General features: G+C 49.8%; 1 protein-coding gene across 1 annotated transcript; it reads right to left on the bottom strand.

Annotated features, from left to right (window-relative positions):
• Positions 1-1,357: 1,357 nt before the first annotated feature.
• On the bottom strand, positions 1,358-17,100 carry SPATA3 (spermatogenesis associated 3). Its single transcript, XM_060193391.1, has 3 exons — positions 16,254-17,100; positions 4,229-4,369; positions 1,358-1,590 (listed from the first exon to the last, which is right to left on the bottom strand). Exons 1-2 carry the CDS (start codon positions 17,098-17,100, stop codon positions 4,254-4,256), a joined length of 963 nt encoding a protein of 320 aa, XP_060049374.1. The 3' UTR covers positions 1,358-1,590; positions 4,229-4,253.
• Positions 17,101-18,806: the final 1,706 nt, after the last annotated feature.

Genomic DNA, 18,806 nt, shown 5'->3' with positions numbered 1-18,806 from the left:
CAGACCACAATACAAGAGCCCTTTTGTGGTGCCTTCCTCATGCCCCAGGAGTACACCCCTAGAAGTGGTACAGAGGATGATGAGGAGTTTGGCCAACACCTTTCCCCCCATGATGGCCCCATGGCCCCTGGTTCACGTGTTGGGTATGTCCTCTTGGGAGGACCAGACCAGCATAGGACTACAGGACTCCTGGGATCAGAGAACTGAGGGGGGTTCAAGTGTGTGGCTTTATTTATTTTTTAATTTTTTAAAAATATTTTATTTATGCTGCAGACAGAGACATTGAGAAGAAAGGTGGAGATAAGGAGAGTGAGGGGGGCCAGATGATGGCACATCTGAATACATGTACATAGTACTAAGCACAAGGACCCATGCAAGGGTCTGAGCTTGAGCCCCTACTTCCCATCTTGGGGGGGTACTTCACCAACAGCAAAGCAAGTTTACAGGTGTCTATCTTTACCTCCTCCTCTCTATCTCCCCCTCCTCTCTCAATTTCTCTCTATTTCTCTGTCTCTATCCAATAAAATGGGGAAAGAAAAATAAAAAGGCTGCCAGGAGCAGTGGATTCACAGTGCTGGCACTAAGCCCCAGTGATAACCTTGGAGGAAAAACACAAACAAAGCAAAAAAAAAAAAAAAAAAAAAAAAAAAAAAAAAAACGGAGAGAGAGAGAGAAAGAGAGACTACAAATCTCCCTGTATTCCCCTCACAGGTGATGCTAAATGAAGCCATTGTTCAGAGCCAGCTGTCCAGGACAGAGTGGCAAAAGGCAGAACTGCAGAGCACCTCCTTCTTGCTTCTGTCCACGAGGTTCACCCTGGACGGCTAGAGGGTGAAGTAGGCGGCACAGTGCCTGCTGTGTGAGAGGTGCCATCTGCGGGCCAGGAGGCGGCTCATCCAGCAGAGCACAGCTTATCCCATACTTGAGCCCCTGACAATGGGGGAAGCCCCTGGATGGTGGGGCTGTGCTAGGGCATCTCTCCTCCTCCCTCCCTCCCTTCCTTCCTTCCTTCCTTCCTTCCTTCCTTCCTTCCTTCCTTCCTTCCTCCCCTCCTTCCTCCCCTTTCTCGCTGTCTCTTTATGTCTGAAACTAAAGGGGGGGGGATTGTCTGCTGGGAAGAGGAGTTTGACAAGCACGAGGGTCTGGCAGCAATAGTGACACAGCGACGGCATCCCAGAGTGTTCTGTGAAATGTGCAGAGCCAGTGACCCACTTGGTGCCCAGTCCCCAGGAGAAAGGACAGGCTCTCACTCTAGTTTCACAAGGTCCCCAAGGGCCCTGCTCTTACCCCCCTCCCCTCCCTCTACCTACCAAGTTCAGCTCTTGTGTGAGTAAAAGAAGATACTAAAGACACAGAATTATTTTTCCATTTTTTGGTCTAGTTGGTGACAAGAGAGATCCTGGATGGAAACTGGACCTGGAAGAGAAAGGACAACTGGCAGTAGCTTAGGCAGTGACCCTGGGATTCGGGTGGCTTTTCTGTTTTTACAGCCTAGTGAGAAAACGGCCAGCAGCTGTGACTCCTCGGAGGTGTGGTGATACCTTGATAAGCAGCCTCCCTGCTTATTCTCTGGCCCATTCTTTTAGTTCTCTGGGAGAAAGAGGTGGGGGAAGAAAGAGACAGAGGTAGGAGTGAGGAGACACCCCACAGTATCATTCCATCATCCATAGAACTTCCCCAGTGCTCCCACATGGTGACAGGGCTGGAACCCAAGGTCTCAGGCATTTCAAGGCATGTACTCTACCAACTGAGCTATCTCCTAGGTCCCCAAAGTATTATCTGTTTTAGTTTACCTACCTTTCTCTCTTTTTTTTTTTTAATTATCTTTATTTATTGGATAGAGACAGTCAGAAATCGAGAGGGAGGGGAGGACTGGAGAGGGTGAGAGACAGAAAGACACCTGCAGCACTGCTTCACCACTTGTGAAGCTTTCCCCCTGCAGGTGGGGACTGGGGGCTCGAACCTGGGTCCTTGCGCACTGTAACACGCGCACTCAACCTGGTGTGCCACCAGCCACCTCTTTTCTTTTTCTATCTCTCTTTCTTTACTTTAATTCAGTTATTTTATTTGATTTTATTTTCTCAGAGCACTACTCAGCTCTGGCTTATGGTATAGGGGGAGTGAACCTGGTATTTTGGAGTCTCAGGCATGATAGTCTCTGTATAACATTATATTATCTACCCCATACCCCTTAATTCAGTTTTGAAGCTGTGGCCTCACAATGCAAGTTATTTGCTTTACAGCTGAGTTGCCTCCTTGCTGCCCCTTTCCTTTCTTTTTCCTTCCCTTCCTTTCTTTCATCTTCCCTTCCTACCTCTCTTCATCTCTCATTTCCTCCCCCCCTTTCTAACAGGGGCTCAAACTCAGGGTCTCATGCCCACTGCTCACTTTACTTTTGTAGTACAAGGCTGGTGCCCAGGAAATAGTGATGGAGTTAACCTCTAGTATAATATCATGAGTGCTTTTCCATCTGAATTCTGCCTTTAGCTTAGCTATCAGCTAAGCATTGTGTCTCCCTTGAGCTCTCACCTCCTTCCCCACCTTGGGATCTCAGTCAGCCCAGGTGCACTAGACCTCCAACCCCGCAGTCTGACCTTGCACTTGGCTGTTGCCTCCATCCCCACCTCCCCTGGTGTCATTCCAGTCTCAGACCCTCGTATGGTACGTACCTGTCTTATCCCCAGCCTAACCTGCCTGTTCACAGGGGTGGGTAGGGATTGTGGTGGGTGACCATGGGAGTGGTGGTGAGAGAAACCCAGATGATTGGTGTCCAGAAACTTCAACTACAACTACAGCTAGGCTGGAGAGGTGTCGCTGGGTATGGTACCCGTACTACTATGTGTGCAACCTTGGTTCAAGCTCTGGAACCACATGGAAGGTACTAGGGCAACAAAGGAAGCTCTGGTCCTGTGGTATTTTTCCTTCTCTCGCTATTTCTCTATTGAATGAAAAAAAAGTGGCCTGGAGTGGTGAAATTGTGCATGCATAAGGTTCCAGTTCTACAAAAATAAATACATAGCTAAAACGACTGGACTTCTAGAGAGCCCTCCCTTGGTCCCCGCTGGTGGCATCTGAGTTAGGGTAAAGGGACCTGGTAAAGCGCCCAGATACCAGTCCATTTCAACACTGGTTTCTGAGCAGCCTTTCAACACCAGCCATGCATGGAGGAGGGTGAAGGCCCCACATCAGCACTGCTAAGGCTGGGCTTTGTGGCCTGGAGGGACTCCAAGGGGTTCCTTAAGGAGACAGAGGTCACCTTCAGAGCAGAGGAACATATACACAGGCAAAGTTTCAAGAGTGGTGGAGCAGTGCCGCTGTGTCTTCCCTTCTCTGTTTTTTCTCCCTCTCTGTGCTTCAACATCTATTTAAATCAACCCACTAGGAGCAGAGGAATCATGCAGGTGCAGGGCCCCAGAGACAACCCTGGCAGCAAAAGAAAGAAAGGACAGAGAGAGGGAGGGAGAAAGATAATGAATATGAAAAATTGGGCCATGAAGGCTGCTCATGCACCCTTGGGTTCAGCCCCAGGCTGTGTATAAACAAACAAACATGGCGGGGTTGGCAAGGTAGCTTAGTGGGTTGAGTGCATGCTATGCTTTCTTGAGACCCTGGGTTTGATCCCTGATACCCCATACATGTAGGAACATCTTAAATGACAGAGGGGTGCTCTGGTGTCTCTTCATTCCTTCCTTACACACACACACACACACACACACACACACACACACACACACACACACGGTGGAGCTGTCACTGGTCTGTGGTAGCAGAATGGGACTAGGAGAGTAGGTCTGAGGTGAGAGGAAGGGCAAGAGCTTTGTAGGCAGGGAGAAAGCTCTGAGTCAGGAGTAAAAGCCTTCACTGCCATCTTCTCTATTCTTCCATCTGGGGCCCATGACTAGGGGATAATCTAGGTGAGTGGGGACATGGGGGGGCTCTGTTTCCACAGTCCCAGTAATGGGCCTGGCCTTGTCTGAAAGCATCTGGACCTGCCAAAGAGAGCCCTGTGGGGACCAAGGGCCTGGAGGGAGCCATGAGCTTCTCCAGCTTTCTCAGGGGGGTAGAGGTGGGGGCTGTGGGCTTTGGGCTTCAGGCTACCCCTCAGGCCTGGAGAAAAGGGATGGATTATAACCCAATGACAAAGAGGAATGAGCAGGCTTGGGCATAAGGCTTGACACTGTAGGGGTGAGGGGTGGGGTGTGTGTGTGTGTGTTTGGGGGGTGTGTACCTGCCGGACGCAGGTCTGGGCTGTGTTACAGGGCCTCAGTGATGTAGTAGGCAGCGCCCAGCGCCCCTAGCGCCACAGCAACAGTCCCGAGAGCTTGGAGCACGCGAACTGCGGTGAACGGAGTGCTTTCTTGTAGGTCTTCTGTGAGGGCAGAGTAGAAAGCCCCTGATGAATAGAACAGTGGGGTCTTCAGGGGTGGAAATATCCATCTCTATCAGACTCTCTCAAAGGCACACAGCTCCCTTCTGTCTGAAGGGGATAGCTGAGCTGAGGAGCAACTAAGGGTGGTGGAGGCAACTCCCTGTAGGCCCTGTGTGGTAGCCCTCAAACCCAGGGCTCCCCCAGGCCTCCCAGAAGCCCCTGCCGAATGACTTCTGCCTTGGAGCTCTGCTTCAGAGAGGAGGGGTCCAAGGGAACACCCCCCCCTCTCACTCCAAAGGCACAGATAACCTGTGAGAAAGGCTTTCACCAAACTCACCATCCACCCTGACATGGTTACTTAACACCAGTGGACACTTATTGACTGATTGGTGGATTGGTTGATTTTTTTTTTTGGGTAGCTCTGGGGTCTTACATATGCTTGAGGACACTGCTCCCAGGATGCCTTTTCCATTCTTTTTTCTTTCATGATGGGGTGTGGGGGAGAGATAACACTACTTCAGAGATAACCTATACCACTATTTCATCATCTGTGGAGTCTTCCAGGTGTAGTCTGTGGGGTGCTGGGGCTCAGGATTGGGTTCTCCCTCATGGGAAGGCATGTATCTACTGGTGCCAGTATGACTGGGTGTTTGAAACCAATAACCAATATGTCATTCTGCCAAGAGATGTAAAGATCAGGCAGTAAAATGTGAAGCTGAGGAAGTAGCTCAGCTGGTGGAGTGCAGACCTTGCATGTCCAAAGTTCCCAGTTCAACCCCCTGCACTGCATGTACCATGTGGTGCTCTGGCTTCTCTCTATCTGCTGCAGGGGCTTTGTGCCTCCATGGTCATAGCCCTCTCAATGGACTCTTTTGCTCCCCACTTTGAGGGAGAAGCAGTGATGCCACAGCTCACTTCACTGATTGTAGCCTGTAGGTTCCTGTCATCATTTGCCAGTAGGTCAAAGCCCCAAAGGGTCTTGGAGAAGAGGAAGGAAACAAGTGGCCCAAGATGTCTGAGTGATGTGGCATTTCTGTAACATGTACGCTTAGCCAGGTGTGCCACCACACAGCCCCAATGTGGCATTTCTGAAGAGCAGTGAGCTGGATGTGCTCTGAGGTGATGATGGGGCAAAGAAAAAAGGCCCCCTGCCCAAGAGGACATTTTCCAGAACGGAAGAAACCCAGCATCTCTCTGCATAGTGGGGTGCCCTGGGGCCAAACCCAGGAAAGGAACACCTGCCCAGGACCCAAGACGAAGGTACCCTAGGCCCTGGGAAAGGGGCCTGTGCCTTCAGCCCCCCAAACCCAGGCATGCAGCACCTGTAGAAGGTGAGGAGACTGGGGACTCCTCTCCCTGGCAAGATGGGCCATGCCTGAGGCAGGAAGGCATCGAAGATACGGTTGTGGAACATGCCCAGGAGGCGCCAGCAAGCACAGTTGCTGGGACAAGTAGAGCAGGAGCAGCAGGTGGGGTGGCCCACACAGCTCAGAGTGCCTGGATGGACAGAAAAGGAGAGAGATAAGGATGACCAGGAGAGCCTGGGCAAGTGTGCTGAAGCTGGAGAACCTGGCCCGTCATGGACTCAGCCAGGAGCTGGGGCTGAAGAGCCTAGAGAAGGCAGTTCAACAACACAGCTTCCTAGCACACATGGGAGGAACAAGTGCTGAAACCCTTGCAGGTGACCCTCATAGTTTCACAAACAGCCTCTGCTCATAAACCACACACCTGCAGTGTTCTGTGTATCACATCACAGTCCATCTCAGTCAGTTGTCAGGACAGTTCTCTAAATGTACTGCTGGTAGTCTCAGTTTACAAATAAGGGAACAGAGGCTCAAAGGATATGAGAAACAGACCTGGGAGACAGGTCAGTGCCTTAGAGCACAGGACTTGCATGCCTGAGGAATCAGATTTGGGTCCTCAGCCCCACATATGCCAGAGGAGAGTGCTTTCCTGTCTCTCTCTCTCTCTCTCTCTCTCTCTCTCTCTTTCTCCCTCTCTCTCCCTCTCCCTCCCCCTCCGCCTCCCTCTTCCTGCCCCTCTCCTTCTCTCTCTCCTACAAAAATTAATTGAAAAGGATCCTGGGACTGGAGACTTGAAAACTGTACTTGAACGCATGAGAGTATGCGATCCTGAGTTTGATCACCAGCACTGCATCTGCCAGAGTGATGCTCTGGTTCTTTACCTCTCTCTCTCTCTCTTTCTCTCTCTCATGAGCTAATAAACATGTCTTAAAAATTAACTGAAAAGAGAATTAATGTGCCCAAGTAGTTAGAAGACTGTTGTGGGCTTCAACTCAGGCTTTCTTTTGATATGATGTTCTTTGCATGACTTTGCAGGAAGTGATGGTAGCAGGTGACACCACTCGCGATGCCTCTATCTGGAGCTGCCACATCCTGTCCTTCTGGGATCACTGATTCACTCACAAGTGTGACACCAGCTTATAGCCCTTGAAACACTTCCAAGTTTGTCTCCCATCTCCATCCTCCTCTGCTTTGGATCCTGGTGGAATTCAGTTGGCACCCTCCACCATTATACAAGAGGACTTCCCACCACCTAAGGTCCCCTCCTGCAGCTGCTGCTGTGGTGGTTTCTGGATGGAGATGAAACTCCTTCCCACCCGACGCTCATGAAACCAGTGATGAAGATACTGACTCAGCAAACTTCCTGCTCCGACCTGCCTACCATAGGCACTTCTCCTGGAATGGGGAAGGAAAGGGTCCTATTTATATGTCTTTTCTTTCCCTTATGAGGTGCTGGGGAATGAATTTAGGGCCTTATACTAGGCAAGTGCTCTAGCACTGAGCAGACTCCCTGACTCTCCTGGTCTTTTGGATAATAGGCATTCTGACAGGTGTAAGATGATTTCTCATTTGGTTCTGGCTTGCGTTTCTTTGCCTCACATCAGTCTGTCTCATTTAATTGTCAGGACAATCCTCTAAAGGTATTGCTGGCAGGCTCAGCTTACAAACAAGGGAACAGAAGCTCCTGATCCTGACTGGTGACACTGAGCACCTTTTCGTGTTCTTGGCCATCTCCCTCCCCCACCAAATGTTGATTCTGATCCTCTGCTTCTTCTTTCTTTCTTTTAATTTCTTTTCTTTTTTTTCTCTCTCTCTTTTGCTATAGAGGTGTCTGGCTTCTTTGCCCATTTTGGATGTTTATCTTTTTATCGAATTAGTAAATTATCTTCTTCCATTTGGTAGACTGCTTTTTCATTTTATTAAGTTTCCCTCAATGTGCCTTTCTAGTTTGTCATCTCACTTGTGGGTTCTGTTGTCTTTGCTTTTGGTATCAAATCCAAAAAGTCACTGCTAAGGCCTGTGTTCAGCAGACTACTGTCTGTTTTCTTCTGGGTCTTATATTCAGGTCTCTGATATATTTTGCATTACTTTAAGTTTGGTATAAAAGGCTAATTCTGCCCTTTTGTAGGTATTTGCTCAATTTCTTACTTAAGAGACTGTCCTTTCTCCACTGCATAGTCTTGTCTCTGTCATAGATTAATCGATCATAACCATCTGGACTCACTTTTGTACTGTTTCTGCTGTTCCAATGATCTACGAGTCTGCTTTTCACCTCAGTGTCACACTGCTTCAATCCCACAGATTAGTAATTATTCTGAAATGAGGAGGTGTGACGAGTCTATCTTTGTCCTTCACCCTCGGGATTGCACTGGCTTTTCAGGTTCTTTTTCAGTTCTGTAGAAGTTCTAGGATTGTTTGGAACCTTTCTGTTAAAATGTTGTTGGAGTTTTGATAAGAATTGCATTGTTTATGCACACACATATTACTTTGGGTATTTTGACAGTATTAATTCTTGCTACCCACTAACATGCTATGGTTTTCATTTAGTTTTGCTTTGTCCTATTTCACCAATGTTTATAGTTTTCAGAGTACAGCTCCATCACTTTGGCTGAATATATTCCCAAGTATTTATTATTATTAAAATATTTTGTCTGCAGGGTTATTGCGGGGGCTTGGTGCCTGCACTACGAATCCATTGATCCTGGAGACCATTTTTTCCCCCTTTTTGTTGCTCTTGTTTATTGTTAGTTTATTGTTATCATTGCTGTCATCCTTGGATAGGACAGAGAGAAATTAAGAGAGGATGGGAAGGCAGAGAGGGGGAGAGAAAGACAGACACCGGCAGACCTGCTTCACACCACCTGTGAAACGACTCCCCTGCAGGTGGGGAGCTTGAACAGGATCCTTATGCCGGTTCTTGTGCTTTGCGCCATGTGTGCTTAACCCACTGTGCTACTGCTTGGCCCCCAGCATTTATTATTTTTAATATGATTGTGAGGCAGATGGTATTTTAAACTTCTATTTCTGATATTTTTATTATCAGCATCTAGACACATTTTTTTTGCAACACATTTTTTTTTTCTTTGTATATTGATTTCATCTTGTGTAACTTTACTGAATTCACCTGTTTCATAAGTTTCTTGGTGGAGTCTTTTGGGCTTTTTATGTATGTCATCTGCAAATAGTGATAATTTTACTTTTGTTCTGATTTGGACTTTCTTTTTATTGTTTAGTTGTTCTGTCTAGGAGTTCCAAGTGGAGAGAGTGAGCATCCTTGCTTTGTCCCTGATCTTAAAGGAAAAGTTCTCAGCTTTGTATTTGGTGTGATATTAGCTGTGGGCTTTCTAGATATGGCTTTTACTATGTTGAGGTACATTTCTTTTTTTTTCTCTTTTGATTCCCCCCTTTGTTGCCCTTATTTTTATTTTATTGTTGTTGTAGTTATTATTGTTACTGATGTTGTCATTGTTGGCTAGGACAAAGAGAAATGGAGAGAGGAGGGGAAGACAGAGAGGGGGAGAGAAAGACACCTGCAGACCTGCTTCACCGCCTGAGAAGCGAATCCTCTGCGGGTGGGGAGTGGGGAGCTGGAACTGGGATCCTTATGCTGTTCCTTGTGCTTCGCACCGCCTGCGCTCAATGTGCTGCGCTACCGCCCCACTCCTGAGGTACATTTCTTTATGCACACTTTATTAAGAATTTTATTTTAATCAGACACAGGCACCGAATTTTGTCAAATGCTTTCTGTGCATCTGTTGAGATGGTCACATGACTTTTATTTTTTTGCATCTAGAGTTATCGCTGGGTCTTGTTGACAGCATTACAAATTCACTGCTCCTGGCAGTCATTCCCCCCCCCCATTTTTATTCGCTAGGACAGAGAGAAATAGAGAGGGGTGGGGGAGACAATGAGGGCGAGAGAGAAAGACAGACCCCTGCAGACTTGCTTTATTGCTTGTGAAGCATCCCCCCACCCCACCCCCCGCCAGGTGGAAGTGGGGGTTCCAACCTGGATCCTTAACCAGGTGCACCACCACCTTTCCCTTTCATATTTTTATCCTTCATTTTTCTAATGCGTTTCTCCCATTGACTTTTGGATGTTGAACTATTCTTGCATTCTGGAGTAAATATCACTTGGTCATCATGCACCATCATTTTAATGTATTATTGAATTAGGTTTGTTTATATCTTGTGTATTTTTGCAGAGCAGGGGAGTTTGCTTGTAATTTCCTTTTCTTGTTATGTCCTTGTTTTTTTTTTTTGTTTTGTTTTGTTTTGTTTTGAGGTCATAAAATGAGTTTGGGAATGCTCCTCTTCTGTTTTTTTTCTTTTTTCTTCAGTAGTTTGAGGAGGTTTGGTATTAATTCTTGTTTAGCTGTTTGATAGAATTCACCTGGGGATCCATTTCATCCTGGATTCATTAATTTGAGAGTGAAAGTTCTTTCTACAGATATCAGTTTTGAAAGTCAAACTCCAGAGATGTCGCTTTCAGTTGAATATGATAACAAGTATAATATGTAGCATGGACTGAGTCATAGCCACAAAAGTACTGCTGTCACAGTGATACTTTGAATTGAACACTTACACTCATATTTTTAATATTTTATGTCCACAATAATCTAGAGGAGTCAGTTCTGGATGGGGAATGTGGTCTGCTCAGAATAACAGAACAATGGACCCTGGTTTATGGTGGACCCAGGAGAAGTGCAGGATAGGAGGCTCTTCCTCATGGAAAAAAATCAAACTGGGAGGCTACTCAGTAGTATCACACATGTTACGAAGATTGTGGGTTCATTCCATGCACAGCAGCAAACGAGACATGACTGAAGATTCTGGAATCACAATAGACTGAGTTCCCTTCTTAGTGCTATCAGCGTCTGCTAGAGAATGAGCTGCTTGAATCCTTTGAGCCCCAGTATCCCCATTCATATAATGGAGATGACACTAACAGTATCTCCTTTAAAGGATTATGAAACAAAATAATGTTAGCAGACAGCTGAGTCAAATGCTGGGACACATTAATGCTTAGTGACAAATGTCAGTTAGCTATTATTATGACCATTAATATTGTTAGGATTAACCAGCCATCTCCTGGACCCCACTTAAATTTCTCCTATGTAACACAATACTCTTTCAACCTCTAGCTACTCAAGAACTTTTTCTGGGCAGTCATTCCATTTTTCAGACAGACCTAATTGTTAGGCATTAGGTCAAAATCTGTTCACGGTGCACTTTTTTATGGGCAAGTTTGCCAGATTTAATAAAAATAAAAAATTAATAAAAATAAAAATATCAGGGCATTTGTTGTTTATCTGAAAAATAAGTTTAACTGGGCATCCTGTATTTTATCTGGAAGCCCCCTCCATGGGTCCTTAATCAGGAGTCTGAGTGTGTGGCACCTTTTCTACCTGTCATCTAGATTTCTTACAATTCCACAACTTGTTCTCATACACCCAATGGTTCTTGGTTGCTCTACCCTCTTCCCCGGCATTTCCCCACCTGGATTCCCTTCTCTGGTCTAGAATGTTAGGCAACTTTTACATCACACAACCATATTTCAGTGAGAACAGATGCATACAGCACAATCATCTCCCTGATTCTACACCATATACTTCTACTAATTCATCCTTGTTTTTGTTTCTTTGTAGAAACAGAGGACTCTTGGTCTCTAATGAACTAGTACTACCATCTAGCCAAGCTCAAGCTTAATACCTGTACATGTGGTTACTTCTTTGGTGAGAATCAAGATGCGAGAGATAACAAAGCCCAGGCAATCCAATCTCTGGGTAAAACAACACAACACCCCTTAACCCTTCAGTGGGTATACATCCAAGCTCTAGAACACACACTAACCATGTGGTACTCTCCATGCCCAATCAGTAAGAAGCGGTCTAACAGAACAAGAACCACCAGATGATAGGCTACACCTGCTGAGGCCCAACGCTGGCCCACCTGACTTCTTGGCACGGTGGCTGGCTTTGCTCTCTTTTTCGTGAGATGACGGGCACTTCACCGAGCGGTGGTGGGCATGCTTCACAGACTGCTTCGGGCTGGATGTTGAGCTGGATTTCGAGCTGCACTGGGGGCTGGATTTCGAGCTGCACTGGGGGCTGCACTGCTGCAGGGTGCTCCCGGATTTGGATTGCTGAGGGCTGGGCCCAGATTTGGGCTGCTTTGGGGTGGCAGCAGGGTTGGTCTGTGATGGTGGTGGGGGTGTCCCTGCCCTGGGGCTGGGCTGCGGTGGGGGCGTGGACTCATTACTGGGCTGCTGATGGGGGCTACAGCTGCCACTGCCAGTGCCACTGTTGGAGGAGGAGCCTTGATGTTTGGCCTCGCCCTTCTTCTTCTTGCCCTTCATGGTGGGTGGTGGTTTCTCCTAGTTCTGACGTGGACCTACATGGGGCTGCCTGGTCTCCTGCGGCTCCCTCTTGGAGGGGCCATCAGCCCCCAGTCCTGGGGAATGCTCTGTCTGACCTCCTGCTGGACCCAACCCTCCCCCCCACAAGAGAACATTCACCCACACCCCCTCCTGTGAGGTCATAAGAGCCTGGCTGGGCCCCTGGACAGGCTTCTCAGCTGACACCAGCCTACCACCCTCCTCCCAGCTTCTGCGAAGGGCAGATAGTGTGTATCCTGAGGACCTGCTTAAGCCTGAATCCCCATAATTCTGGCCCTTTTTTTGTGGAGTGTTCTGGTGTCCCTATGCTTGCACTATGTTTCTCAGACCCCTGAGTGGGACACTCAGCTCTGTCACCTGTTTCCATACCTCCCAAACTAAAAGTCCATATCCTACTACACCAAATGTTTTGTGACTTTCTGGGTAACTTGACTGAAGATTTGGGGGGCTGTGGGAGTCCACAGCTTTCCACACCTCAGTACCCCCAGGCCCATTATCCTATATACAGTTAGTTCTTCCTCTCTCCCATAGCCTGTCCCTTCACTGTGAGAAAGGACTGGGGGTGACCTCAACTTTGATAAGAGTGTAAGCTGCATGTGGCAAAAAAGAATTCCCCCTCAAATCAGCTGTTTGGAAACTTGACCTGGCTCAGACTTTCATCAAACGCCACATGGCAGGTCCACTGATGAACAAAATGAACACTGATTCTCCTCTTAGGATGGAAGTCGGGATGGGGGTGGAGGGGGCACGTCTAAAAGATAACCCAAAACGACACATTTGGAGCACAATGACCGACAAGTTTAACACTTCACCTGATTCACACATTGCCAGGTAGGTAGAAACTCAACTTCTTTTTTTTTTTTTTTTTTTTTTCCTCCTCCAGGGTTATTGCTGGGCTCGGTGCCTGCACCATGAATCCACCGCTCCTGGAGGCCATTTTTTCCCCCCTTTTGTTGCCCTTGTTGTAGTTTCGTTGTGGTTATTATTATTGCCCTTGTTGACGCAATTCGTTGTTGGATAGGACAGAGAGAAATGGAGAGAGGAGGGGAAGACAGAGAAGGGGAGAGAAAGATAGACACCTGCAGACCTGCTTCACCGCCTGTGAAGCGACTCCCCTGCAGGTGGGGAGCCCGGGGCTCGAACCGGGATCCTTACCCCGGTTCCTGCGCTTTGCGCCACATGCGCTTAACCCACTGCGCCACCGCCCGACTCCCAGAAACTCAACTTCTAAGCCTTGAGACCCAGGATAAGGCAGAAGGATGGATGCCCCCACACATGGTCACACCCCATGCCAATGGAGAAATGGCAGGAAAGTATGTCAGAGGTGCTGGAATCTGAGAAGTTCATAGTGAGGCCCTTAACAGGGCAGATGGAGAGATGTTCAAAGACCTCACCAAGCTCACATGCTGGTGGAGGATCTGATGGAGTTAAAGTCCTATTCATGGGTCATGCTTTCCAAGACTCAGAAGACGATGAGGAATCAGGTCATGAGACCAGCTTTGAGGTGAATGAGCTGAAAGATGCCTTGGGGAAGAAGATGGAAGAAGGAGAAGGGCAGAAAGGCCTAGAACTGGAAGGAAAGCCAGATCTACAGAGATGAGTTGGAACTGGTCCTCAGAGTGAGGTGGTGTCTATAAGAAGAGCGGGGGGGGGGGGGGGTGTCCCCTGAAGTCACTGCACTGGGTTTCTTGAGGAAGGTAGGTTGAATTCAACTTAAGAGTCAGAGAGACTAGAAATCTCATTAAGGAACCCTGCTCAGAGGCAGCAGAAAGTTCAGGCATGCTAAAGGCATTTGCTAACCTCTGCAGGATTACAAGTTCAGCCTCCAGTGGGGATTCGACAGACACAGGGCCTAGCGTGGTTAAAATTAGTGTTCCTCAGCCTCAGCTGTACTGTGATTTGAGGCCAGACCAATCTTTGCTGAAGACAGTTTAGCAGCATCCCTGATGCCAGTAGCTCCTCTTCATTCACCAAATTGCAATACAACCTCAAGTGACTACAGACGCTGGTTACTAAATGGCCCCAAGGTGTGTTGCATGTATGTATGTGTATCTCAAAATTGCCCCTGGTCGAGCCGCTGGCTTAAGTGAGTTAGGCAGAGGCAGAGGCAGATGCATGAGATAGCTCAGTGAGTAGAGTACACACCATACGTGTTTGAGGCCCTGACTTCAAGCCCCAGTACCACATGGGAGCACCAATGGAACACTATGGATAGCGGTGTGGTGCTTTGATGTCTCTTCCTCTGCCCACCACTCTAAAGTATATAGAATAAAAAATTGGACTGGGGAGGCCCAGGCAATATGGCACAAACTTGAGACTCGTGGCTTATTCCCTGGTGCTGCATAAAAATAAAAGTAGGGGAAAAACACAAAAGTAGACTTTCTGGCAGTGATGAGTGGAACATTCCTTCTCACACCAAGGAACCAAACAAAGTCCTCAGAACAGCAGTGGGGGAGACATGGGAGCGGGCTGAAGAAGGAGTGGGGTACTCTCTGGCACTGGAGATGGTACAGGCTGGTTCTTTAGTAAATGAGGTTGAAGAGGTGGAGGGGGGCACATGTGGTGGAATAGTCTGGCCCAGATGATGAGGAAGAACAAGATGCTGTGACAGCTGTTTGCTCAAAAGGTCTTGCCTTTCATGTTCCCCTCACCTGGAGATTGGTGCCTCACTGTCCAGAAATTGGGGAAACCTCTTGCCTTCTACCTCCATATGGAAGGGCTGGAGGGAGAAGGGGTTGGGCACCAGTTGTTGGGAGATGAGGGTGGGAGTTTCACCAGCAGAAAAACTTACAGGATGCAGGGAAGGCATGGCCGGCTGGGGGGCAAGATTGCATCATCTGGTGGAAGGCGGGGGGGGGGGGGCTGGGGAGGGAAGGTTCTCTCAGAGTTGTTCTGGAACCTTCTGGCTTTGACTGAAGACCTTGCCTGCAGCTGTCCACAGGCAAAGGACTCTTATTAGACATTCAGGACATGCAGGAGAGCGGCAAGAATGAATTTAAAGGTGTAAAGTTATGTAGTCAGCATGGGTGCCAAGGGTATTAAAAAGGGTATTAAAAATCCTGCCCCAGAAGGTCCCAGGTGGTTCTGACCCCCTGACCAAGTCCTGGGCACCTAGACCCAGCATGTCACCATTCTGTTACCTTAGAGCTGGATGCTATCTCAGTCTCCAGCTGCTCTGCTTTCCCTGCCTCCCCACATCAGCAGGTAAACTCGCCCCCACACAAGACACCTTGCCCTGGTCCCCAGCAGGAGGGTGGCAGAGCCTGGAGTACCCCAACTTTGCACCGCATGGGGCCAGGGTAGGGGCTTCTACAGACAGAAGGTACTTGGAGATCATTTAAGAGCCAGCTGCCTGCCCAGCATCTCAAACTCACAGATGAACACTCTGGGGACTAGAGGGGTCTGGAGAGGTGGAGATCTAGGCAGTGCTCAGCTACTCTAGCCAATATGGTTCCTTTCCTCTAGGGTTGAGAGGATGAGGCTAAGAGAGACCCCAGCTCCATGCCTGGCTGGGCTGGCTTGGTTGTTTTCCTCCTCCTCCTCCTCCTCCTCCTCCTCCTCCTCCTCCTCCTCCTCCTTCCTCCTCCTCCTCCCCCCCCCTCCTCCTCCTCCTTCTTCTTCTTAAATAGTTTTACTCACTTTATTTATTTTGGATAGAGACAGAGAAATTGAGACAGAGAGGGAGAAAGAGAGACACCTGCAGCTTTGCTCCACCACTTGTGAAACTTCTCCCTCTTGCAGGTGTGAACTGGGACCTTGAACCCAGCTCCTTGCGCACTCTAATGTGTTTGTTCACAGGTGTTCACAATCCGGCCCCTTTTCCTTTTTCCATGTTAAAAACCATAACTCTGATTCCCTTGCAGGAGAAAGCCTCTAAATAAGGAATAAATAAGTGTGTGTGTGTGTGTGCGTGTGTGTGTCCCCGGTTTACAAACTCGCAAAGCTGTCGCTTACAAAAGTGGATAGGTGGATGGATACTGTGACCCATGGAATTAAATGAATTTGAGCCCCTTTGACTCAGATGGTCCCAGAGAGCACACCTGTGGGTGAGTTTAGTGCATCTTCACCATAGATGGTGTAAGTGCAGGAGCTAAGCAGAGGGAAGGGTAACCGAGGGCTCGGGGATCCAACCCCCGACGCCTGGAGCCCCCACCGCGCGCCCGGGGGTGAATGGGGGTGCTCACCCTGCGTCTGGGTCTGGCGGTCCACCTGAGGGCCCTTGTGCGCAGCGCACGGGTGCGGGCCGCCGGCTGCACGCTGCACGTCCAGGGCGCAGTCGGAGCGGCGCGGGGCGAAGAGCGCGGTGTGCACCTCCACGGCCGGGGCGTGCGGGGCGGAGAAGGCGCGGCAGAGCAGGCTCTCCATGCGGCGGCGCGCCTCCGCCTCCTCGCAGCGCAGCGGCTGCACCACGATGCCCAGGAGCGCGGCGGGCGGCCGGGCGCTGCGAGCGCACACCCGCTGCAGGAGCAGCTGGAGCCGGGGTAGTTGGGAGCGCAGCGCGGTGGCGCGGCACAGCACCAGCAGCAGCCGCTCCCCAGGCGCCCGCGCCGGCCCCGCCTTCCGGCCGCCCGCCGCCGCCGGGGGTTCAGCTGGGGGATCCGCGGGGGGCTCCGCGGGGGGCTCCGCGGGGGACTCCGTCCGGGGTTCCACCCCGGGATCCGCCGGGCAGTCGCAGTCGCAGTCGCAATCACAGTCGCAGTCGCTCTCGCCCGGGGCGGCGGGCGGGGCCCAGGAGCGCTTGCACTTGGCCGCCGGGCTGTCGGGGCTGCGAGCCGAGCTCTCCCGGGGCCGCTTGGCTCGCCGCGGGCCTCCCTTGCTGGAGCTGCTGTGGCCGCTGGTGGCGCGGGTGGACGATGTTCTTGAGGGCGGAGGGGCCTCGGTGTGTTCCAGAATGTTCTGCAGGTTCAGGCAGCACTCCTCCTGCTTCCAGAGCTCGCTCACCAGCAGCACCTGGCCGCGGCCGTCGAAGGACTGGGTGAGTGCCGCCGTCTGCGGCTCGTCCACCCCGTCCTGCGGGGCCTTGGGCTCCATGTCCGGCCTGGCTCCCTTGCCCCTCTGGGCCTGGGTGTCCGTGGGCCCTTGGCAAAGCTGCCCTTCCCTGGGGCATGTCACAATACCCCCTGCGCCCTCCTCTTCCTGCTGGCCAGCGGCGTCCCCTGTTGTTCCTTAGTTAAGCAAACACATTACAGTGCACAGGGACCCAGGTCCTTGGTCCTTCAAGCCCCTGGTCCCCACCTGCAGGGGGAAAGCTTCACGAGTGGCTAAGCAGTGCTGCAGGTGTCTCTCTTCCTCTCTATCTCCACCTCCCCTCTCAATTTCTCTGTCTCTATCCAGTAATAATAATAAAAAAGATTTCAACTCAGCCAAGTCTGCTGGGCACTGCGGTGCTCACTGTCATTTAGGGCGGATCCTCCGACCCCACGGGTGGACCTTTATGTCCATGCCTCCAAGTTTAAGAGATTTTTCTGCACCCCCTAGGCATTTAAAAGGCAGCTGACCCACATGTTCGTGGATAATTCTGAAATATGCCAAAGGCTCTGAGATTGGGAAGGAGGGGCGGGCTCTAGACGTGGGCACCTAGAAGGCTCAACCCTCTGCTGTGCGGGACCTTGCAGTGGGAGTCCTGGGGTGTTAGGAACCCAGAGGGCTGCCAGGGACAGTGTGTGTTTGGGGTGGGGTGGGGAAGCTGGGCTTCAGGCCCTGACTGTCACTGTTTAAACACCCCCATTTTCCCTCCTGTGCCTCTCCACCTTCACATGGAACACCTTGCCTGTCACACTTGTGGCCACCAGATGTGTGGGCTCCCCCACATCAAGCGATTCTGACAATGAGACAGAGACAGACAGAGACAGAGAGAGATAGAGAATGAATCACGGACCACTGGCTAAGGGTAACCCACAAGGCTGTCACTTGTGCTTCGGGAAGCCGGCAGTGGTAAATCTGAGCTTCCCATGGCTCCCCTCCCTGGTGGTAGATTTGCACGAGCATGTCACAAAGATCAGGGAAATGTGTTTCCTGGTTTATAATAAAACCTGATGGGGGCTTGGCAGGTAGTGTGCATGTCCAGCCATGCATTAGGGCAGGGGTCCATCTTGGACATCACAAGGGAGCACTGTGGACAGCATGGGTGGGGGACTGTGGGTTGTGGAGTGTGGCATCTTACTCTCTCTCAACTGGGCTGGGGAGGTGGCTCAGATGTATCACACAGGCACAAAATCTTGAGTAGATTATGTGACCTTGCATCAAGTTATTAACTATGTAACTAAACCAAGGAGAGGCTACAACACACAGATGGGCATCCGAATGGGAGGGGTGTGCAGGGTGAGGGTTGTGAGAGGGGACCTACATGCTACTGATTCTCTATTCTGAAATCTCAGGAGTTTCAGGAGCTCTGTTCCAGGAACCAAGGCATAGCCTAGTCTATATATCTCCTTTTTATTCTCATTACATAGGTTTACAAAATCATAACACAGGAGTATAGTTTCACACTTATGTATATGTGTGCATGCATGTGACACCCAGCACCAAAGCTCCACTGCCAAAGTTACACTAAGGAGACCTGCCGCTTGTCCTCTCCCCACCATCTTATAAATACCATGATTTTCACAGTGTCCTTTTTTTTTTTTCTTTTTTAATTTGACAAGACAGAAAGAAATTGAGATGGGAGGGGGATAGAAAGGGGGAGAGACGGGGAGGGGATAGGATACAGAGTTCTGGTGGTGGGAATTGTGTGGCGT

The sequence above is a fragment of the Erinaceus europaeus genome, chromosome 7 (assembly GCF_950295315.1).
Source record: "Erinaceus europaeus chromosome 7, mEriEur2.1, whole genome shotgun sequence".
In the NCBI taxonomy this organism is placed as follows: domain Eukaryota; kingdom Metazoa; phylum Chordata; class Mammalia; order Eulipotyphla; family Erinaceidae; genus Erinaceus; species Erinaceus europaeus.
The sequence above is the reverse complement of the archived record's forward strand: the minus strand, read 5'-3'. Positions and strand labels throughout refer to the sequence as shown.